At 48.6% G+C, this 23,663-nt stretch overlaps 2 protein-coding genes across 21 annotated transcripts in view; one reads left to right on the top strand and one right to left on the bottom strand.

Annotated features, from left to right (window-relative positions):
• The first annotated feature begins 996 nt into the window (after nucleotides 1-996).
• On the top strand, nucleotides 997-11,566 carry Atp4b (ATPase, H+/K+ exchanging, beta polypeptide). Its single transcript, NM_009724.2, has 7 exons — nucleotides 997-1,133; nucleotides 4,211-4,339; nucleotides 7,672-7,785; nucleotides 7,910-8,109; nucleotides 8,956-9,012; nucleotides 10,236-10,346; nucleotides 10,988-11,566. Exons 1-7 carry the CDS (start codon nucleotides 1,022-1,024, stop codon nucleotides 11,147-11,149), a joined length of 885 nt encoding a protein of 294 aa, NP_033854.1. The 5' UTR covers nucleotides 997-1,021; the 3' UTR covers nucleotides 11,150-11,566.
• Nucleotides 11,567-19,326: 7,760 nt separating this feature from the next.
• The window catches only part of Tfdp1 (transcription factor Dp 1), a 39,724-nt gene continuing 35,387 nt past the window's right edge, over nucleotides 19,327-23,663 (bottom strand). For all 20 annotated transcript variants that reach the window (XM_017312657.2, NM_001291765.1, NM_001291768.1 and 17 more), the window contains one exon: nucleotides 19,327-20,633. In XM_017312657.2, the coding sequence (XP_017168146.1) occupies nucleotides 20,486-20,633 (148 nt within the window). In that variant the 3' untranslated portion in view covers nucleotides 19,327-20,485. The remainder of the gene's footprint in view (nucleotides 20,634-23,663) is intronic.

The following is a 23,663-nucleotide window of genomic DNA, read 5'->3' as shown; positions in this document are numbered from 1 at the left end:
ACAGTTCTGTGTTCTCACACAGTAGAGAAACAGCCTCAGCCCTCCTCCCACAGACACACGATCAGGTCATGCTGACAATCCATGTATGGTCCAGACCCTACTCATGCTTCCAGAACCTCAGAGGTGGAGTTAGGGAAATGGAGCTTTAAAAAGCTCAGTAATAACTCAGCATTTTGTTCACACATGGAGCGCCTCCATGCTCACTGAGAGACAATGGCTGTGACTCTAAGATACCTTCATGCTCTTGGTTGCCAGACCCCAGGCTTGGGTTTGCATACACAAGCTAGCTCTAACCACCCAGGTAATTTCAGGTGCCCAGACCTCTGACTCCAGGCCTACAGGCAATTTCCAGGCCCTGAATACCTAGATCCAGGTTTGTCTAACATGCTCTCTCTCTCTCTCTCTCTCTAAATATATATATATATATATATATATATGTGTGTGTGTGTGTGTGTGTGTGTGTGTGTGTGTGTGTGTGTATATATATATATATATATATATATATATATATATATATATACACATGGGTATGCATATCTCCACAGGAGAATACTGAGGACAGGGCTGTGGGGCCACTCCAGGTAGTTGTAGGCACACTTTAAGCACCTTCTCCACCATCTTGAGGAGGAGGGGAGTCTCCAGGAAGCAGTTCGAGGTCCCAGGGACCTGAGTGGTGAGGTGGCAGGTCTCAGGCCTAGGGCATTTGACCTAGAAGCTGCCAGTATGTGTTTTCCCTCCTGAAGGGCAGGTGAGGCACAACCCAGAGGCTGTTCACATCAGACATGCTTCCCTTCAGCTAACATCAGGGTAGATGAAGTTGCCAGCCAAGGGCACCCCAAGGACCAACTGACTTCTGGGACAGCGGAGGGCAGATAGCAAGCAAGCTCCAACCCTCCCTTGTGTTTGTAGAGGCGATAGTAGAGAACTGATAGCCGGTTCTGATGCCTTTGGCCTCACACAGAGGAGACTATAAGCCCTAGAGGACGCTTCCTGGGCCCAGTCCAGGCAAGCAGGAGAGGACATGGCAGCCCTGCAGGAGAAGAAGTCATGCAGCCAGCGCATGGCCGAATTCCGGCACTACTGTTGGAACCCGGACACTGGGCAAATGCTGGGCCGCACCCCAGCCCGGTGGGGTAGGTGTGGGCCATGTGAAGGGGGGATGGGGTGAGGCAGAGGGCTAGCAGCCAGCAGGACCCAGGCCCTGCTGGGATACCTGGAAACACTCTACAGGCCATGCCTCACCTCTCAGCAGGAAGTTAGGGTCCCCAGATGGCCCTGAGGCTCAGACTCCAGAGAGACTGCCATGCAGGTCCGAGACTGGCCCCAAGTTCACCCATAATTTGGAAACAGCATTTTAAAGCTGTTTCTGAAACTAATATTTTAAGTTATAGAAAGTGATGATAGTTTCTTGTTCAGGTCACTTGGGGGGCAGGGATTTATTTCAGTGATCTTATCCTATGGTGAGAGTTGCCATGACTCTAACATCCCAGGTGTGGTTGGAGATATCCCCGGTTTCCAGGCTATATCTGAAAATAGCCCTGTGTAGCTATCGTTCTTAGGTATGGACTAGGTAGGCTAGGCAGGTATATTCAGAGGGTTTTTTTCCCTTATGCCTGCCCTGTGGCGACCTGGGAGGTGGTCAGGTGGGGGGACACTTCCTTCTGGGGCTACTATAGGAGCAGAAAAGTCCTCACTCCCAGGAGGCTGTGCACCTGTTCAGAATACCCCCCCCCCAACACACACACACAGAGTAAGTCTTCCACAAACATGAAGTACTCCTGAGACCCCAAAGAGTAAATATCTTTCAAGTTCTCCAGGACCCATGGCGTGGGAGCTACAGACAGCGCTGGGGAGGGCAGTGAAGGCTTTACAGGGCTATACACTGGAGAATACAAACACAGGGTGGGTGCCGCCTTACTCCTTAGAAGGCAGGTCCCAGGGCCTGTCCTTTTGTGTTCCCACAGCAGCCATAGGGGTCTATAGTCCAAGGTCCTCCAGGTCTGCGCACAAATTAAAGGCCGTTTTGGCTGACCCACGCAGACCCATCTCGGGGGCTCGGGAACTGAGATGAGGTTCACAGAGAGAGGAACCTGCTGATTCAGCTAGCCCCAGCTCAGCCTGGACAGACTACTACATGGAAAACACACTGTTCATGCAGAGGGAGATGTGGTACACCCCCCTCAAGCCTCTGAGACCCCCTAGGGCAGAGAGCGCCCCTGAGTCCCAGGTGACTTAGGAAAATACAACCAGTTCCAAGGCGGAGAAGAAACAGTCCACCAGTGGGAAACAGAAGCAGAGCTGGTTCTGGGACCATCCCAGGAAGTGGGTCACCTGAAGAAGGGACAGCAGATAGAGCCCTGAGGCAAATGACAGATGGGGGTGGGTTGCCAACTATCCCCTCGGGAAGCTTGTACAGAGGCCATTGTAGCTGCCAAGCCTCCTTGATGACTATAATGCCACTCAGAACTTTCTGGAATGGATTCACAGCCTGATCAGAAGACATGGACTGGGTGTCTAGCGATGACAATCTCAGGAAGAAAGCATACTTCCAGTGAAATGACAGAATCCAAGTTACTCTTAGGGGAGGAGGCACACACAGAGGAAACGGGGGGTGGGGGGGACAGAGATCATAGACTGAGAACAGCATACATAAGTCTCAGTGACTTGGGGCACACCCAGCCACCTGGGCCACACTCTCTGTGTGGCATGGAACTCTAACCAACAGTGGCTCTCGGGCTGTGGGGTTCCACGGCATTGCCCACGTGAGGAATCAGACTTGATGGTGGCAAGGTTGGGATCCTTCGACTGGAGATGTTGAGCCCTGGCTCACAGCTGGTAAGTCAGTAAGTGGGTCTATGAGGGGGACGGACAAGCAGCAAAGCTGAGGTTCCTCCCTGTGGGAGCTTGGGTCCCGGGAAGGTAGATGAGTTGGCCAGAAGCCACATAGGGAACTGTAGTGAGCACGCCAGCCCTCCGATGGGAAATGCCCTATGCTGGTCCTTTCAGAACAAGCTTGGACATTCGCCCCTGTAGACCATGCAGCTAAGTAGGTATACAATGCTGTCAATCATATGAGCACAAGGCCAGGCGATTGGATGCTACAACAGCCAAACCCAAGAGGAGTACAGCGTCTCCGTGGAACCACAGTTCTGAGACAAGCCACTGCTGCTCTGGCCCTCCAGGGAGGCCCTGTTGGTCCCACAGCTGGCCTCTCGCCTGCAACCTCCCCACCGTCTCGCATGCCCTGCTCTCATGCCCTCTCTGCTTAGGCCTGCTCTTTAGTAACTTTTGGAGGTCACTGGAGAATGACACACCCACTCTGCCGTGCATTCAGAAGATTTTCTGAGCACACATTTTCTTAAGAGATCTTCCCAGGAAGCCAAAGTCAAGAGCAGCACAAAAGACTTTTCCTGCCAGCATATTTCTTCGCTTGGCTAGAAATTATCAAAACATGACGGTGGGCACTTCACAGTATCCCAAGCCCAAGGCTGTGCCCCAGAAGAGTGCGGATCAGACTTGAATTTGAAAGAAATGTCACCGGGAAGTCTTCAGTCAGGAGCCCATGGAGCCTGGCTCACATCCGGGTTGGAACACTTGCTGCTAACCATGGCTCCTCTACAGATGATGTCTGAAGCAACAGTGTTGAGAGCTGTAGGAGCCGCACCCACCTGGCATGCCCTATGTCCCTCTTCTCTGTAGGTCATGGGGCAAACTCCTGCCAGGTCCTCGGCACAGCCTGATACATACCCAGCCACAGTCCTACCCGATCAGATCGTGCACTGGGGGCCTCCTTGGTCAGCAGCTGCCTTTGTCTTCCTGTAATATGAACAGAAGAGACTCCAGGGTGTGGAGGGATAGGCTCTGGGATTCAGCCTTGCTGGTGATCAGTATACCAAGCACACAGGGTTGTCACTAACATGCAAGGGCAGTGAGTGACAGGAGCCACGCAAGGCCATGCACATGCCCTGTAGCTCTGGAGTAGAACAGTGAGTTCCAGGGCCAGGGAGTGAGGGTAAAGGGGGCACCAAAGAGCTCAGAGATTCTGCTTGGGTGAGAAAGCTCTGGAACTTGGTAGGGGTGCTGCTGGTGCAGCATCATGAGAGCATTGCACGGCACAACCTGTGTGCTGGGCTGGAAGTGGAGAAAGCGTGGCTCAGTGCCATATACCTTGCCATGGCTCAGGTGGCTCCTTCCAACTCTCTCTTCACAGTGTGGATCAGCCTGTACTACGCAGGTTTCTATGTGGTCATGACCGGGCTCTTTGCCTTGTGCATCTATGTGCTGATGCAGACCATTGACCCCTACACCCCAGACTACCAGGACCAGTTAAAGTCACCAGGTAAGCATTGGGAGGGCTTCGGCAATGCTCTTGGGGCAACATACAGTAGACCATAGCAGAGTATCTTTCTCCCTACACCTGGGACAGGGGTCCCCACAGATTCCTGAGAGGAACAATGACCCCAAATTGCCAAGTCTGACTTAGACTTTAGTTTTATGTAATAGGAGTGGCTTCAGGGGGATGGTCACAGAGACAAGAAACCTTTGCGTTCATGTTATATGTTATATGCTTATGCACACACAGGAGAGTTTCTGGGAGGGTACAGAAGAGGTTGCTGGCAGGGAGTAGGCCTGGTGACTCCAGAAGGATCTAGGGTGGAGATGCCCCCTAGCTCATTAGTCCCTGGGACAGAAGAGAGAAGAGATGAAGCTGCGCCGTCTGAGGCTGAGAAACGCGAAAACAAGTCCTTCCCGCTTTGAGCCCCGTACAGCTGCTCTCCTCGTAACACCCATAGAAGCAGCAAAGCCCTGTCCACTCCCACTGTGTGGTTCCAGGCATTGCACTCAGAGCATCGGGCTTGGTGGCAAGCTCCTTTTACCTGCCAAGCCCTCTTGCTGCACAAGGGAAAAAACATATTTTTACGATTTTGGGTTTGGTGGGTTTTTTTTTTCTTTGTTTTATGTGCATGGCTGTTGTCTTAGTCAGGGTTTCTATTCCTGCACAAACAGCATGACCAAGAAACAAGTTGGGGAGGAAAGGGTTTATTTGGCTTACACTTCCATGCTGCTGTTCATCACCATAGGAAGTCAGGACTGGAACTCAAACAGGGCAGGGAGCAGGAGCTGATGCAGAGGCCATGGAGGGATGTTCTTTACTAGCCTGCCTCTCCTGGCTTGCTCAGCCTGCTCTCTTATAGAACCCAAGACTACCAGCCCAGAGATGGCACCACCCACAAGGGGCCTTTCCCCCTTGATCACTAATTGAGAAAATGCCTTACAGTTGGATCTCATGGAGGCATTTCCTCAACTGAAGCTCCTTTCTCTGTGATAACTCCAGCTGTGTCAAGTTGACACAAAACTAGCCAGTACAATTGACCCCTTGTCAACTTGACACACAAACACATCACTAGTAAGCCTCAACCCTTACATTCTTATTCATCCCCAAGATCTAAACAACTTTAAAAGTCCCACAGTCTTTACATATTCTTAAATTTTCAATCTCTTTAAAATATCCATCTCTTTTAAAATCCAAACTCTTTTTACAATTAAAAGTCTCTTAACTGTGGGCTCCACTAAAACAGTTTCTTCCTTCAAGAGGGAAAATATCAGGGCACAGTCACAATCAAAGCAAAAATCAATCTCCAACCATCCAATGTCTGGGATCCAACTCACGATCTTCTGGGCTCCTCCAAGGGCTTGGGTCACTTCTCCAGCCATGCCCTTTGTAGCACAGGCGTCATCCTCTAGGCTCCAGATGCCTGTACTCCACTGCTGCTGCTGCTCTTGGTGGTCATCTCATGGTACTGGCATCTCCAAAACACTGCATGGTCCCTTCAGTCCTGGGCCTTCAATTGCAACTGAGGCTGCACCGTCACCAATGGCCTTCCATGGCCTCTCACAGTGCCGAGCCTCAGCTGCTCTGCATGACCCCTTCATGCCTTCAAAACCAGTACCACCTGGGTGACCCTTACATATTACCAAGTCCTGCTGCAGCAGGAGTACAACCTTGGCTATCTCTGGAACACAGCCTCTTTGTGCTTTCAGAAAACACTTCCCAGAAGATGTCACCTCAATGATGCTGGTCTCTTCTTAATCACCGCTAATTTCTTAACTCCAGCTAACCAGCATCAATAGTCCCAGTAATGTAAAGTTTTTGCTTTAGTAGTTCTGGTATCTTGTTAATCACAGCTGATTCTTCAGCCCCAGCTAACCAGAACTACAGAATCTTCACAATCAAAACAGCAATGGCCCTGAAAAGAGTCTTTAATTTTCCCTCTGAAATTTCACAAGCCAGGCCTCCATCTTCTGCACTGTTCTCAACATTATCTTCCAAGCTCCCACACAACATCCCACAGAGCTCTTAACAACGAATGGATCTTCAAGACCAAAGTTCCAAAGTCCTTCCACAGACCTCCCCAAAACATGGTCAGGTTGTCACAGGAATACCCCACTCTGCTGGTACCAATTTGTCTTAGTCAGGGTTTCTATTCCTGCACAAACAGCATGACCAAGAAACAAGTTGGGGAGGAAAGGGTTTATTTGGCTTACACTTCCATGCTGCTGTTCATCACCATAGGAAGTCAGGACTGGAACTCAAACAGGGCAGGGAGCAGGAGCTGATGCAGAGGCCATGGAGGGATGTTCTTTACTGGCTTGCTTCCCCTGGCTTGCTCAGCCTGCTCTCTTATAGAACCCAAGACTACCAGCCCAGAGATGGCACCACCCACAAGGGGCCTTTCCCCCTTGATCACTAATTGAGAAAATGCCTTACAGTTGGATCTCATGGAGGCATTTCCTCAACTGAAGCTCCTTTCTCTGTGATAACTCCAGCTGTGTCAAGTTGACACAAAACTAGCCAGTACAGCTGTTTTGCCTGCATGTGCACCACCTGTGTGCCAAGTCCCTGCAGAGGCCAGAAGAGGGCATCAGATGCCCCAGAACTTGAGTTACAGCTGGTTGTGAGTTGATATGTGGCTGCTGGGGATCTAATCAGGGTCCTCTGGAAGAGCAGCCAGTGATCTTAAACGTTAAGCCATTTCCCCAGTCCCCAATGAAAACCCTTTTATTTTTTTCCCATTGAGACAGAATATCTTTATGTAGCCCTGGATATCCCGAAACTCTATGTAAATCAGGCTGGGCCCCAAACAGAGATCTGCCTGCCTCTGCCTCCCAAGTGCTGGGATTAAAGGTGCAAGCCACAACATGTGTTTCCCAAGTGAAAAATGTGACATGTGACATGTTCAGATGCCTTTCCCCTAGAGACCCACCTGCAGGCTAGAAACCCTCCCCAGAGGTCAGCATCTACTGCACCAATCCTGCTCATGACCCTCACCGCCCCCCAGGCTCAGAGTCCCCCAAACACCAAGTGTCACTATTGCTGGGCTGGGCATCCAGAGTCTCAGGCACAGGACAGGCCTTGACGCCCACTGTGCTGCATTCTGCAGAGGTCAGGGGCCCCAGGCCAGTGTCCTCAGAGGCTGTGGCCTTCTTTAGAGCATTATCGCCAAGCTTGTTCAGCTACAGGGAGTCTGCTCTGCGGTCCCCACCTAGGAGGGCGTCAGGGGCAGCTGCCTATGGTCGGTGCTTACGGGAGTCTCAACAACCTCAGAGCCAAGGGCTTTGTGTAAGTGAGTGTTAGGAGAAACTGATCAAGGAGGCTTGCTTTCCTTGCAGGGGTAACCTTGAGACCGGACGTGTATGGGGAAAGAGGGCTGAAGATTTCCTACAATGTCTCTGAAAACAGTTCCTGGGCTGGCCTCACACACACCCTGCACAGCTTCTTAGCAGGTGAGTGACCACAAATGTAGCAGCGTGTCTGCTTCCTACGAGAATGGCTGGGGATGCAGGACCTCCTTCATGGACCGTGGGGGTCAGGGAGGGGCTGGCTGCTGAGAGGATGTGTGTTCTACAGGCTATACCCCAGCATCCCAGCAGGACAGCATCAACTGTACATCTGAAAAGTACTTCTTCCAGGAGAGCTTTGCAGCTCCAAACCACACCAAGTTCTCCTGCAAGTTCACTGCAGACATGCTACAAAACTGCTCAGGCCTGGCGGACCCCAGCTTCGGCTTCGAGGAGGGGAAGCCCTGCTTCATTATTAAAATGAACAGAGTGAGTTACAAGGGTCCTGCTCTGGAAATGGCCCCTCCCCACACTCAACGATGGGGGACTGGGCCCTTCATCTACCCACCCGGACTCCACACACACTCATCATGTTCTGCTCTTAAGAAATCTTAGCCAGCAGGGGTCTTGAGTTGTTGATTCAGACTGGAGAAGCAGGGGGTATTCTACATGGGCTCCTTCTGCATCAGAGACAGGAATCTGTCAGGGTAAATCCTATAGGAACCACTGAGGTTCTGGTGGTATCAGAAGCCAAGGGACAGCAAGTCCCGTCAATGCCCTAAGAACACCGACACAGTAAGCAAGAGGCAGAAATGCAGTCAAACTGAGTGACACTCAGACGACAGGGGCTCAGGGTCACTGTTGAAGAGACCAAGTGGCCTCACTTCCTACTTCCACTTTATGGGGCCTTAGAAAGCCACACACACGTGTACTGAACCCACCATGAAGCCCTGTGACTGGGGGGGGGGGTCTCCCCAGAGATGCCTGGCAAGCAGGTGGTGATCAGAGCTCCACGGGTCCATGCCCCAGTTGCCACTCCTGCCAAAGGCAGGTCCTGCACAGAGCTCAGGAGACAATGACTGAGGCTCAAGAAGTCTAGGAAGGGATGTGAGAATGTGGGGACCCCACTGAGAGCAGTAGGTAGACCTGTTCTGCAGCAAGGAAGGCTGCTAATCACCACAGCAGGCATGGGTGTGGTGCCAGTGACTAGGACCCTCTATCTCAGCTCTACCACTGCCAGCTGCCCTCCTACACTGTGGTACCATGGGTAATGGCTCAGAATTGTGTGTGAATGTCTGCCTGCACCTCAAGGGCACATGGCACCCTTTCTCCTAGATTGTCAAGTTCCTCCCCAGCAACAACACAGCTCCCCGAGTGGACTGCACCTTCCAGGTGAGCACAGCTGGGGTGGGGCAGGGCGGAGCGGGGCCAGGATGGGTGGAGCAGGAGATGGGATAGGACCCAGGTTAACCCTGGAAACTTGCGAACCTCATCTGCCCATCCGCTGCTGACAGGAGTGATGACACAGAGGGAAAATGCTATAGCCATGGTTTTCCCCTCATCCGGTCTGTGCAGCTACTCACGCTTCAGAAAGCCCGGCATTGCTGTGGGTGGCCTACCTTCTGCACTGTCTATATTTTGTATTTACAGAAATATTCCAGATCGTCAACAGCATAGTTGTTTAATGGGGTTTGGCATGTCTACTTAGGTGGTATGGATCTCAGAGAAACCTCTTGCAAATGTCTAAGTACATTATCAAATGCTAAACTTAGCCTTCACTAAATGTTTCCAAATGTTTCAATGCTGAGCCCTAGGTGATACATCAAAAGGGGAAGTTGATAAGTGGTCCAGGGAACATCTGTCCCCTAGAGCTCTGTCCCTAGGGCTTCAGGCATGGTCTTCACTTTTTTTTTAAAGATTTATTTATTGTTATATGTAAGTACACTGTAGCTGTCTTTAGACACACCAGGAGAGGGTGTCAGATCTCATTACAGATGGTTGTGAGCCACCATGTGGTTGCTGGGATTTGAACTCAGGGCCTCTGGAAGAGCAGTCAGTGCTCTTAACCGCTGAGCCATCAGCCCTGGTCTTCACTTTATTATTATTTTTTTTCCCACAGACAAGCTAACCTGAGATTTGAGAGGTCATTACTCCTTGTTGAGTGTAAGCTACTCATTGGGCAGGTCTGACGCCAACAAAAAAAGGAACTAGATCGTAGGAACACGTGCTTGCACTTAATCCAGAAACCTGCCAAGACTCTGAACCTGCTTTGGCAGACGAGGTCTTGGACTGGTCAGAGCTTCCCTCTCAGAAGCTAGCAACCACACACCGGCTTCCCCAGCTCCATCGCTCAGCCAGGACTCTACGATGGGACTCTCTTTCTCTAGGTGGAAAGTGCCTGAGGCTTGCATTTTGAGGAATTATGGTCTTGCAGGCTCTCAGCCCTGACTATGGAAGCTGACTAGTTGCAAGGCTAACTCTATTACACTAGCATGCAAACACATGTCGTGTGATCACTGGCATCGGTACCAGTGCGTGCCACACATGTGGACTTGTACGCAATTGAACATGTGCCCCAATGCCTATCAGACTCAGCTGTGGCCTCTCCTCCCCAGGATGATCCCCAAAAGCCCCGGAAGGACACTGAACCCCTGCAGGTCGAGTACTATCCCCCCAATGGCACCTTCAGTCTCCACTATTTCCCCTACTATGGCAAGAAAGCACAGGTAGGTCTGCTTCACTCTGCCACAGGGCACTCGCTGAATTACCTCAGACTTAGCAACAGGGAAGCCAGTTTCTATTAAAAAAGAAAAGAAAAGAAAAGAAAAAAAGCAGAGCAAAGTAATCCCATCAGCACTTGGGAGGCGGAGGCAGGAGGATCGTGAGCCTAAGGTCATTATGGCTACATAGCAAGTTCAAGGCCAACCTGGGCTGCATGAGATTCTCTTTTGGAAAAAATGAACAAAAGAAAGGCATGATTTAGCCAGTCCTGAACACTTCTCATATCCACCTAAAAATGCACCCCCACACCCCCAAAAAGTCATGGCTATCAGCCTGATTCCCTTAGGGTGCAGGCTCTCCCACATCGTCTAGTGTCTGAGAATCTCTCCAAAGTGATTTCTCTCTCCGTGCTGCTCTCACGTGCTGTTTGCCATCGGCAGTCCCAAGAGTCACTGCTCCTAGTCGCTCTGTGGGCAGACACCAGCCGCTCTGTGATCCAAGGGCTCCTTTGGGCCAGACAGACCTGACCCCAGGACAGACCCACAGAGGAGTCCTTTATGCCTGCCCCTCCCCTCTTCAGTTAGCCTTGTTTTTCTTGACATCAGGGTTTTGTCAAGCATGTCACCCCCCTGTGCTTCCACTTCAGCCCCACTACAGCAACCCTCTGGTGGCAGCCAAGCTCCTCAACGTCCCCAAGAACATGCAAGTCAGCATCGTGTGCAAGATCCTGGCAGACCACGTGACCTTCAACAACCCCCATGACCCCTACGAAGGGAAGGTGGAGTTTAAACTTACAATACAGAAGTAAAACGTGGGAGTGGTGTCCACCCCTCAGATGGGTGGACACGGATGGACACTCTTCCTGACTGCACAGCCTCTGCTGGCCAGCATGCACGGCCACTTCCATCATGGCCCAGAGCTGACACCAGGAAGTGCTCCAGCCCAGCACTCCCCGAGTATCACCAACCCTCACGTGAGCGCAATCCTATCGGAGCTGTGGGGTTAACACGGGGACCCAGAGTCCGGCTGCCACTAAGGAAGGCCTATCTGTCCACATTTCTGTCCTGTGATCATTTGCCCGTCCTGCACTTCAATATGAACTATGGGTCCACATCAGGGTAACACTGGTCACCCTGGCATGACACATCTCCAGTTCGTGCTTCTGAGACCACAGTCCCTATGCCATCAAAACAAACTATATTAAAGTTATTCTTATTCTGTGTGAAAAATCCATGCCTTTCCTGACCCCAGGGGAAATTTCTACTAAGAACTGAACACCCCTTTATCTAAAACCTTTCTGTGATTTCAACCGCAATACAAGTGTCTTTGGCACCTCAGTCACCGGGGTCAGGCATCTCCGAGATGGAGGAAGGTGCAGGGAGACTCAGAGGGACCCACCCAGCCTGCCACTGCCCACAGACCTACCCTGTTGCCACCTCCTGTCTCTCAGCCCCCAAGGTCTCAGGCCCTTTCCTTAGAAAATGTTCACACTTCATATTGCCTCCTTCCATGCAGCCAAAGACCAAAAATGTCTGCATTTGTCTTTTCCCAGCTGAGACAGGCACAGCTCAGGAGGACAGACGTGAGTGTACACACACACACACACACACACACACACACACACACATTCACACACATACAGAGTGTAACCAGGTACAGAGCTTCCTGGGGCGTAAGACCTACACATGTATCTACACAGACTACCCTGTGTACCCTTTTATGTTCCGCAACGCACCCTGTTGAATACTTTAAAGTGACACAAGAATTGGGGGAAAGGGTTGTTTTCACTTCCACTAGCAAACGATCCACTGATCTGACCAAGCCAAATAAAACATCTTGCCCTCTGTCTAGTTAGAGTTATTACTGCTATGGTGAAACACTAACCAAATTGGGGAGGGAAGGGTTTATCAGGCTTACACTTCCATGTCACCATTCATCACTGAAGGAAGTCAGGACAGAAACTCACACAGGGCAGGAACCTGGAGGCAGGAGCTGATGCAGAGGCCATGGAGGGTGCTGCTTGCTGGCTTGAGTCTCATGGCTTGCTCAGCCGGCTTCCTTATAGAACCCAGGAATGACTCAACCAATTGGCTGGGCCCTCTCATATCAATCACTAATTAATACCCTAGAGGCCTGCCTACAGCTCAGTCTTACGGAGGCGTTTCCTCAGCCTAGGCTCCTTCCTCTCAGGTGACTCTAGCTTGTGTCACATAGACTACCCAGCACAGCTGACCTCTTGTCAGCTTGACACACAAACACATCACAGCTAAGACACAACCTTCTTTTCTTCCCAACACCTCACATTAAAAAACATAAATACCTTTAAAAGCCTAGGAGTCTATAAATTCAAACACAGTAAAAGTTCAGCCCCTTTAAAATATCCAGTCTTTGTGAAAATCCCCAATCTCTTTTAAAAGTTCAAAATCTCTTAATCGTGGGCTCTTGTAAAACTCAAAATTAAGTTAAATAATTCCTTACTTCAAGAGGGAAGAACTGGGGCACAGTCACAATCAGATCAAAGCAAAACAAAACTCCAGCAGCGCAAATAACAGCATCTAGTGTCTGAGATCTGCTCACAGTCTTCTGGGCTTCTCCAAAGGGCTGGGCTCGCTTCTCTGCCCTTTGCCTCACACACAGCTTTCCTTCTGGGTTCTGGCTGACTTAACTCCACTACTGCTACTGTTTCTGGTGGTCATCCCATGGTACTGACATCTCCACAAATGCTGGGTCTTCTGCTGCAACTGGGTTGCACCTTCACCAATAGCCTCTCCTAGGCTTCCTTCATGGTGCCAAGTCTCAACTTCTCTGCACAATCCCTTTAATTCTGGAGTTTCAACTATATGGAGGCTACACCTTCTCCAGTGACCCATCCTGGCTTCTCACAGTGCTAGGCCTCAGCTGCTTTTCATGATCCTTTCATGCATTCAAAACCAGTACCACCTGGATAACTCTTACACTACCGAGTTCAGCTGCCAGCAGATTCATATTCTCTCTCTCTCTCTCTCTCTCTCTCTCTCTCTCTCTCTCTCTCTCTCTCTCTCTCTCTCTCTCTCTCTCTCTCTCTCTCTCTCTCTCTCTCTTCCAAGATTTGGTTTCTCTGTGTAGCCCTGGCTGCCTCCCAAGTGCTGGGATCAAAAGTGCACCCGCCCCCCAACTCTCCCCAGTCACCACTAATTTCTCAGCTCCAGCTGACCAGCACCTATTGTGCCAGTAAAACATGGGTTTTACTTCATTGGTTCTGGTCTCTTGTTAATAATCATGCTAATTCTTCAGTCCCAACTGACCAGAACCACAGATTTGTAAGGAAAGTCCTGATGGAGTGCTTCCTTCCTCTGAAGCTTCACAAGCCAGGCCTCCATCACCTGCACTGCTCTCAATAATCTCATCTTCCAAGCTCCCACAGAACAGCTCACTGAGTTCTCAACACTCAATGGCTTTTCTACCCAAAGCCCTTCCATAACCGCACCCCACCCCCCACCCCCCCAAAAAAAACCAGCACAGTCAGGTCTGTCACAGCAAAACCCCACTCCTGATACCAACATCTAAGGAATTCTGTTGCTGTGATGAAATACCGTGACCAAAAGCAACTTGGGATAATTGGGTTTCTCTGGCTCACACTTCCATATTGTAGTCCATCACTGAAGTAAGTCAGGATAGGAACTCAAACGGGACAGAAAACTGATGCAGAGGCCATGAAGGGGTACTGCTTACTGGCTTGTTCCTTGTGGCTTTCTTAGCCTACTTTCTTACAGAACCCAGGACCACTAGCCAAGGACCACACCCACATGTGGGCAGGGCCCTCCCTCATGAATTAAAAAAATGCCCTACAAGTTTGCCTGCAGAATCTTTTTTTTTTTTTTTTTTGGTTTTTCGAGACAGGGTTTCTCTGTGCAGCCCTGGCTGTCCTGGAACTCACTCTGTAGACCAGGCTGGCCTCGAACTCAGAAATCCGCCTGCCTCTGCCTCCCGAGTGCTGGGATTAAAGGCGTGCGCCACCACGCCCGGCTCTGCCTGCAGAATCTTATGGAGATCCTCAATTGGGGTTCCCTCCTTTCAGATGACTCAAGTAGGCACAGAACTATCCAGTGCAGCCCCTTTTGTGTCTGGCAGTCCTTCCTTCCCACCTAACACAAAAATTGCCAGCTTGACTTTTTAGGGCAGCTGGCGACATCTGCTCATTCCCAGCTGACACCCACTGCCCCCATTTCCCCACAGACGCCGTGTTCACCAGGTCCCTTGTGTTTCTGTGAATCTAACTTTGGGTACCTTATGTGACCACAGTGTTTTCTTCTGACTGGTCACACAGAGACTCAAGTTTCATCCTGTGTCAGAATTCCCTTTTCAGTCAAGATTTAAAGTCTTTCTGTGTGTGTAGACCACACCTGTCCTTCATGTAACCAGGGCCACTTGGGTTGTTTTACCTTCGTTTTTATTGGTGACCGATGGTGCTTAGATCATGAGTGTTCAACTCAGTCTTCAAGACCTGCTTGCACAGCTTTGCACACACACCAAATTCCTATTTTTAACCCTTTCAGGGGCAGCCCTCCTGTGTTTCCCACTGAGGTGACTCCATTTCCTATCCCTACCAGTAGAGATTCCATTTCTCATATCCTGACCAACAAGTGTGTGTTAGACAGCTGTATGGTGCTATACCACAGGCCTGGGATTAGTCATTCAGTAAAGAACAAAGGTTCACTTTGAGTCATAACTGTGGGCTTTGACCAGGCTCACCCATTGCCTAATAGGTGTCTGGTAGGGCCACAATAGTATGGCAGGGAATGGTGAACGAATTTGGCTCACATCATAGTCAGGAAGCAGAAACAAAAACAAAAACAAAACAAAACAAAACAAAACAATCAAAAAAACCCACGCACAACTCAGATTCTAGGATCCGTCTCAAGGGCAGATCCCCCAAATGGCTTAAAGACTTACCATGAGGTCTCACGTCTTAAAATTCCACGACTTACCAAATTGCCAAACTAAGTACTTGCCTGTGTGGGTCTTGGGCTGGGAACAGGGCTCAGTTGCAAGCACAACTATCTAGCTTAGAAGCCCTGGGTTACAAGCGCAGCATATATAAACTAGGTGTGGTGACACACACTTGTACTACTGCACTTGGGAGTCAGAGGTAGAAAGAAAGGACGTTCATGCTCCTTCAGCTACGTAACAAGTTCAAGGCCAGCCTGGGACCCGGGAGACCCTATCTTAAAACAAAAACAAGAACAAAGAGTAAAAAGACAAGCACCACACCCAGGTAGAAGCTTTAAGGATCCATCACAGATCCAAGCCGTAGCGACTTGCCAGTTTCTGTATTTCCTGCTCTCACGGGTCGTCGTCGTCTGGGCATTATGATGGCATCTCTTTGTGGCTCTAACTTCCATTCCTTGATTCTTATGCTCATGCTTGCAAACCACTCCCAACCTTCACGGAGAGGCGTCCAATCACAGCCTTGCCCTCTCTTCACCAGGCATGCTGCTTGCTGTTGGTGGTTGGTTTTAAGAGTTCTCTCCATGCTACATACTGATTCTCAGAGTTTGTAAGGTATCTCTTTCATTCTATGGTGTGATGACTAATCTCACTGCCAACTTGACTAAAGTTAGAATCACTATAGATAGATACACTTCAGGGTCAGCGTCCAGGCCGATGTAAGAGGAAGCACGCTGAGCACTAGTAGCCATCTCTGCTTTCTGATCATATAAGAGCTGTCAAGTGCTCCCGCGGCCAAGCCTTCACCACTATAATGAACTGTTCCTCTCACAAGCTATAGGCAAAGCTTAGCCCTTCCTGCTTCAAGTTACTATCAGGTGTTATCCTGGTGATGAGAGAAGTCATGGATACACATGGGTTAGCAGTTGTCTGTTGCTAGTGACTTTCAATGCACAGTAAGTAGCCATCCCCACCGGAGGTTTACAATGTTTTCATTTCATGCCTTAATTTTTACTTTATGTGTGCTTTGCCTGCATGTATATCTGTGCATCATATGGAAGTCAGAAAGTATGAGATGCCCTGAACTGCAGTTACAGATGGTTGAGTTACCACATGGGTGCTGGGAATCAAGCCTGGGTCCTCTGCAAGAGCCATCTTACCTGCTGAGCCATCATCCCTGGCCCCCTTAGCTATTTATGTGGCACTCCATCAATCCAGTTTATTTCACTTGCACATATCCTTCAGTGCCAGAGGGACGATGCCAAAGCACCTAGCTTTGTGAACTAAGTGGCCTCTGGGTTCTCAGTGCCCCAGCAAACAGGCAGCCTCTGGTGGGGACTGACTCCCCAGTCCTCCTTGTGTGAGTCAGTCTGGTCGATCCTTTATGCTCATTCTATGGGTCTGGTTCCTCTCCAGAACCCTGATAGCTACACAAAAGTAATCAATGCAGGTTGCACCCTGCCTCCTTACTATTTCTAAAAGTATTTTAGTGGATCCCTTTGGATTTCAGATTGTATCTAATATGTAAGATTAACCATTTTACTTATCAAACTGGGATGTCTTTCATTTCTTACCTAACTCCTGGCTAGAATTTCTAGTATTATGTTGTCATCAGCACCCCGACACCCTGCTCCCTTCAATAACCGGCATCATGCTCAGTGGCTGTTCATTAATGACCTTGTTAGTTTTTTTTTTTTTCCCCTATTCCTCATTTGCTGACTACTCGAAAGTGCCGAGTTTTGTAAACTGTTTTCCTGATCAGAGCTAATCAGATAAGGTGATAGGATGGAGGCCTGTCAGCCTGCGGGTATGAGCTAACCCACGGTGTGCACAGGAGCTGCTTCTTTAAGTATAAAGGAAACAAACTGTGGAGTCAGCAAAGCTCTAATACTAGTGACTTTTTGTTGTTGTGTTTATAGAGGTCTATGTCCTTCATTTTGGTTTCTGGCCACTGCTGTCTTCATAACCTGATAGACTGTCATGAGCACTGACTACCAGACCAGGTACAGGGGGTACAAATCCCCTCATCTTTGATTTGGGGATGATTTCATCTCTCCTTTAATTTTTTTTGTTTTTTGTTTTTTTTTCGAAACAGGGTTTCTCTTTATAGCCCTGGCTGTCCTGGAACTCACTTTGTAGACCAGGCTGGCCTCGAACTCAGAAATCTGCCTGCCTCTGCCTCCCGAGTGCTTCGATTAAAGGTGTGCGCCACCACGCCCGGCTAATTTTTTTTTAGGAGAGGGAGTCCAAATTGAAGCATGGTCGTAACTCTGTGGCCTAGCCTAGTATATGAAATTGAAAATCAGTTCTTGAAGCCTTTAAAACTTATTATACATGTAGTTGTAAAGGGAAAGAACACACGTGGTCAGAGGACAACTCTGTCAGTTCTCTAGATGGGTCCCAGGGATTGAACTCAGGCCACCAAGCTCACACAAGGACATTATACTCTGAGGCATCTGGCCTGCCTAACAGGGTTCCCCCGCAACACAGTATTCTTATTATTTGGGAATTTCATGCAATGCATCCTGAGCACGTGCGTCCATAAAACATACCAAGTCCAATTTGTGCTGCCCATATACTCACTGGAGGATGGTCAAACTCCCAGCAGCTAGTTCTTAGAAATCTCTGTTCTCCCCACACACGCCCATCCTAGCAGAAGCCATCGACCGTGAGGAGCTAGGCTTGACCATCCCCACCAGTTTTAAAGGACTTTCTTCAATAGCTTCCCCACTAGGGTTCTTCATGGATGGGCCCCTCTCACCCTTTCTGGTGTTCTGAAGGTTTGGGCGTACTGTCTCCTGGCCCCACAGATGACAACTCTGGATGCTAAGTGCACACACATGATGTCTCCCTCTTTGGCTTTCAACAGTACCTTTCAGAAGCCTCGTGAAAATGTGCACACCCTCGTTGACTCCAATTTGTTTTGTGGATGCGCAGTCAGGTGGCCTTTACACAAGCATGGCGAGTCTTCAGCTGCTGTCTTACCACACCCCCTGCGCTTTCTCCTCTGCAAATATGGGTGTTTGTGGCACATCCCTCAGATCTTTTTCTCCCGTTCCTCAGACCTGAGAACTGTATTGTTGTATTTGCCAGTTAGGTCTGACACCATCTCTGTGTTTTCTTTCCATCCAATTCTGCCCAGGACTTGTGCCTGAAGTCTCCGCTTGACTGCTGCCTCCCTGGTTTGTGAACCACTTTCCTGGCACTTACTCACCTTCCCTCGGTTCTTTGAGCATCTCTGAGGTGACTGATTACAATGCTGTGCTGGGTGTTAAGTAATCACTCTCAGGAGTGTCTGATTTACCTCTTCCTGTAAATGCAACACTTTTCCTTTCCTTCATGTCCTCTGTTGAAGACATTTAAATCTGCTCACAGTGGCCAGAAAAGTGCATTCTATTTCCCAAAGGTTATCGCTGTTCCTGTTGACAGTTGCATGCTATCTGCATTTGGGTGGATCGGCCTGAACTGGCACCTAACAGCCCTCTCCAGTCTGTTCTGTGCCTTTCCTTGGGCATGCCCAGAGTAACCTTCCCAAACCAAAGGCTATTTTTTTTAGTATCTGAGTTTTCAGTGTCTGGATTCCCAAAATGGGAGAGAAAAATGGAGGGAAAGACTATGCCAACCCTTAAGTTCCTGGAAATCTAGTGATGCTGAAGCCACAATGCAGCTCCAGTGTTAGGTACCTACCTCAAACAGTTCCTAAGTAATTGTGTCTGGCAGATTCTACCAGCACAGATGTCAAGGAGCAAACAGACTACTGGTCTACCCACTCATTTTCCCAGAATGCTCAGTGTTACAGCTTTCCTGAAAGCCAAACCTACAAAGTGTGCCTCAACTTTCAGGAGAGAGGGAAAAAGTCAAAGAGCCGGCTTCTGTACTTGGCACTCAAGATCCCACGCCTGCTTCACCCTCCTTTCCCACGTCTTGCCCAGTTATGGCCAACAGAGCAAGAACTATTAGACATGCGGGGACTCTGCTCCCGGGCCAGCATCCACCTTTTACCTTAGGGCAATCCGGAGTAACCGTGGAATACAGTCCTGAGTTACAGAAACACAGAGCTTGTTTAAAATGCCCATGCGCGTTTTATTAATAAAAACTAACAGTGCTTAGTTAAACAAGTCAAACAATTAAAGTCTCTTTATATTCCATAAAATATTACAGAAAAGTTTATTTGTGTTTCAATAAAAAGACCATCATTTTAGAACAGGCAGCTAAGGGCAACTGTGCAGTTAATGGGTTCTTGTGAATAAATTTTAAGAGACTATTGCCTGTCCTTAAATTCCTTTTTCTTTTTATAAAAAAAGAACTATTAAAAATGATTGACAAATTTTGAGTTAAAAAACTGTTAAAACATTCTCTATGTTTAATTTCAACTTTATAATAGATTACAGGAAGATGCTCATGAAACAAATACAACATTTGTTTCAGTACACGTCTTTAAATGATAGACTTATAAGTATGTAAACAACTATATAATAAAAAGTTTCCAAACGTAGCCTGTAAGAAATCAGGCAAATTTACCATAAGCAAACTTTCTAAACAATTTCCATAGCTGCACCAGCGTGGCAGTAAACTTCTTCCAAACAAAAAGAAAACAAACAAACAAAATCTACTTCGCAATTTGTTGCTGCAATAGAGAAAAGGTGTCCAGACACGATGGAATTACGACAGTCAATATAATTTAAGGAAGGAGTCATAATAAGACATATGGCGCTTGTTAAACAGTAGAGCTGTGCTACTGGCTTGGTTCTTTGGACACTGCATGATTTAACAAATGGAAAACTTCATCCTAAAGCCTGGCTGTCCACCACCTGGGTGCTGGACATCGGAGGCAGGGCAGCACTTTGTCATTGTCACTGGTGTGGGCGCAGTACAGTTTCCTCGGCAAACCCAGCAACAACTGTTGAGGGGCAAAATAAGCTTCAAACTCAAAAAAGAAAGAAAAGGAAAAAAAAGAGAGAAAAGAGAGAAACCATAAAATCCTAAAAGGTAGATAGAGGCTCTGCATTAGCACGCTGGCTTCACAACACATCCGCAGCTAGGCTCAAACTGCGCACACTCCTCCTCACTTGGAGCTGCACATCTAACTCCAGAACTCGCGGGTATCTTCTTGGGAGTAGGCCAAAAAGAACAGAAAGCCCCACTTTAAGTTTCTTTCCTCTATACGTGTTTTTCCTGAAGCTGATTCGAAGGGGAGAGGGGTCTACGGGTTGAGTAATCAATCCTCCTCGTCGTTCTCATTAAAGTCATCATCGTCGTCATCATCCTCCCCAACGTAGGACACAGGGGTCTCGACCCTGGAGCCGCTGTACTGAGACCCATTGGAGCTCGTGGCCAGCATCCCATCTGCACCATTGCTCAAATCACTGCAAAGACAGGCCAGTCAGTGGGGAAGCCTGCTCTGTCCAGACCAAGAACCGCTGGACAGGACCCTAAGGGGTGGTTTGGCTTTTTTTAAATTATACAGCAAAAAAAGGAAAAAGTTTACCATCTACAATATTAAAACCATAACCTGTCATGAGCTTCCCTCTGCTTGGGCTACTCTGAGACCAATCCTTTAAAGACCTGGTACAGCATAGTGTTTGGTCACCAGGACTCACATGAGATCACCAAGATGCACCATGAGGGCTGGTGAGATGGCTCAGTGGGTAAGAGCACCCGACTGCTCTTCCGAAGGTCAGGAGTTCAAATCCCAGCAACCACATGGTGGCTCACAACCATCCATAACAAGATCTGACTCCCTCTTCTGGAGTGTCTGAGGACAGCTACAGTGTACTTACATATAATAAATAAATAAATATTAAAAAAAAAAGATGCACCATGAATCTGCGCATTCATAGTCACACACACACACACTCTCTCTCTCTCTCTCTCTCTCTCTCTCTCTCTCTCTCTCACACACACACACACACACACACACGCTCCCTCCTCCTCCCCCCTCCCCCCTCCCCCTAGCCTGTCACTCACACACTCTATAGCAACATGGGTCAGAAACTGGAACGGCTAGGCGGCATCCTTACATATTTAGCACAGGCTGGGCTGATGTCGCACTCCCAGCATTCTGGGCCTGTCAATTAATGTAAAGCCACAACTACTCATCCTAATGCTTTTACTGGTACTTAACAGCACACAACAACACTTCCATGTACCGGGCTTCCCGATTGGGCAACTACATCCAGAAAATCACAACCACCACATGCTGTGTGTTAAAACACAACACCAATGCTATCATTCCACACAGGAGGCCAACAGCCTCATTTTCTCACTGTGAGAAGTGGGAAGCCAGGAAAGTTTATTCTATAAAAAGAACCAATTGTGGTCAGCCAAGTGGCTCATTGGGTAAAGACACTTACTTGCCTCACAAACCTGGAAACCTACGTCTTTGACCCCCAGAACCCACATAAAAGTGAAAGAAACAACTCTATGAGTTGTCTTTTGGCCTCTACATACGTCCATTAAGGAGAAAATATTTAAAAATATACTCTACTTTAAAAAACAAAACAACCCCCCATCCCTGCAGCATAGTCACACTCAGCACAGACCTCAGAACAAGAGAAAAGCTGATCTGAGAAAGCAGCCACAGCGGGAGGCTGGTGAGAGTCTTCAACCCAAGGGCACCTGGGCCACTCCCTCAGTTACCACCAACCCTTGGTGCTCAGGTGAGGTGGTCACTTTCACTGTGGCCTCAAATGAGCCCAGCGATATCTACAGTTATCAACTGAAAACAATTCTAAAATTTAAATGTATACTTTACTAATAGCTATTCTTAACTAGACTGTACCTATCAACATGACAATATAATTATTTCATCCTTCACATTCATTATAAAGACCACCTTAGGCCTATCCCAAAGGCTTAGTACTCATCTTCTCAAACTGCTAGGCCAACTGGTAGCTGATATATTTTTGTTTTTAAATAGTAAAGTTCCTTCAATAACTCAGAAAATAAAAAGATGGAATAAAACACAAAGCAGAGGGCAGGGGAGACAGCTCGGTCATTCCAGGCCCTGTGCTCATGAGGATCTGAATTTAGATCATCAGCACCCTCAAAGTCAAGCGTGGGAGCACAGAGAGACCCTGAGAGGTGAATGGATCAGAGGTTAAGAGCAGTGGCTCTTCTTGCAGAGGACCTGGGTTCAATTCCCAGCACTGATGTGACAGCTCACAAGTCTGTGACTCCAGTTCCAAGGACCTAACACCCGCTATGGCTTCCTCGGGTGCCTGATACACACATGGTATGCAAAGATTCATGTAGACGAAATACGAATACGCTGCACAAATTTAAAGAAAGTTACACTTGGCAGTATCTTCTCATAACCTAGAACCAGGAGGCCAGAGGAAGCCTGTTAGCCAGCTTAGCCAATCAGTGAGGAACACTGTTTTACACACGCATGCACTCGCGCGCGCGCACTACCACCACCACCACCACCACCACCACCACCACCACAGCAAGCAGGAAGGCAGCACATGAAGCTGAGGAGCTCCGGGTAACTGAAAGCTGCTGGGGAAGGAAGTCAGTCTTGTTCATGGATGTGGGCCCTAAGCGGCCACCAAGCGCCAATAGACACCCTGCACATACTGACAACACTACACAGACCGGGGGTGGGGGGTGGACAGCGACAGTGAGAACAAGGAGAGTTGGAGGAGGGAATAAGGGTAGATTTGGTCACAATACATTACACAAGTGTATAAAAATTGAATAAAACACTTTTTAAAAATAAACTATAAAGGAGACTGAGACAAGGGAATGGCAAGACCTGGCCTGGTTGTGGAGTGAGGCTGTCTTAACTAAAAAATAAAAAAAGGGTGAGTACCACCACCTGCTAGGCTGACCTGAGTTCCATCCCAGGATCCCACGCCCTCTGACCTCCACAGGTACACCATGTGCACGCCCACACTCACATCACACATGAAACAGGTTTTAAACCTGGGCCACACAAGCCTAGAAACCAGAGTGTGATCCTTGGAACCATGTAAAGGTGGGAGCGAACCACACGCACACAGGCCTCTTCTGACCTCCACATTTGCCCACATACATCACACACAAATAGTAACAATAAAAGATTTCTTTAGAAATGTCAAGTATATAGAAGCAGAAAATAAAACTGTACACACACTGTACGGTGAGACACATCTTAAGAAAACAAGTAAAGAGCCATTAAAAACAAAACAAAACCAGTCAGGCCGTGGTGGCACACACCTTTAATCCCGGCAGAGGCAGGTGGATCTCTGAGTGTGAGGCCAGCCTGGTCTACAGAGCAAGCTCCAGGACTGTGTGGGCCACACAGACAAACTCTATCTAAAAAAAACCAAACCAAACCAAACCAAACCAAAAGCACCCTTGTCACTTTCCCTGCCAACGACAGTGAACACAGGTAGGTTTGCGCCCCCCCCCCC

This window comes from Mus musculus, chromosome 8, assembly GCF_000001635.26.
Source record: "Mus musculus strain C57BL/6J chromosome 8, GRCm38.p6 C57BL/6J".
Classification (NCBI taxonomy): domain Eukaryota; kingdom Metazoa; phylum Chordata; class Mammalia; order Rodentia; family Muridae; genus Mus; species Mus musculus.
Note: the sequence above shows the minus strand (reverse complement) of the source record. Positions and strands in the feature narration are given on the sequence as shown.

Coding starts and splice junctions, on each gene's coding strand:
- Atp4b (NM_009724.2), top strand. CDS start 1,022: ATGGCAGCCCTGCAGGAGAAGAAGTCATGCAGCCAGCGCATGGCCGAA. Junction 1,134..4,210: donor CCGCACCCCAGCCCGGTGGG/GTAGGTGTGGGC, acceptor CTCTCTTCACAG/TGTGGATCAGCCTGTACTAC. Junction 9,013..10,235: donor GAGTGGACTGCACCTTCCAG/GTGAGCACAGCT, acceptor TCTCCTCCCCAG/GATGATCCCCAAAAGCCCCG.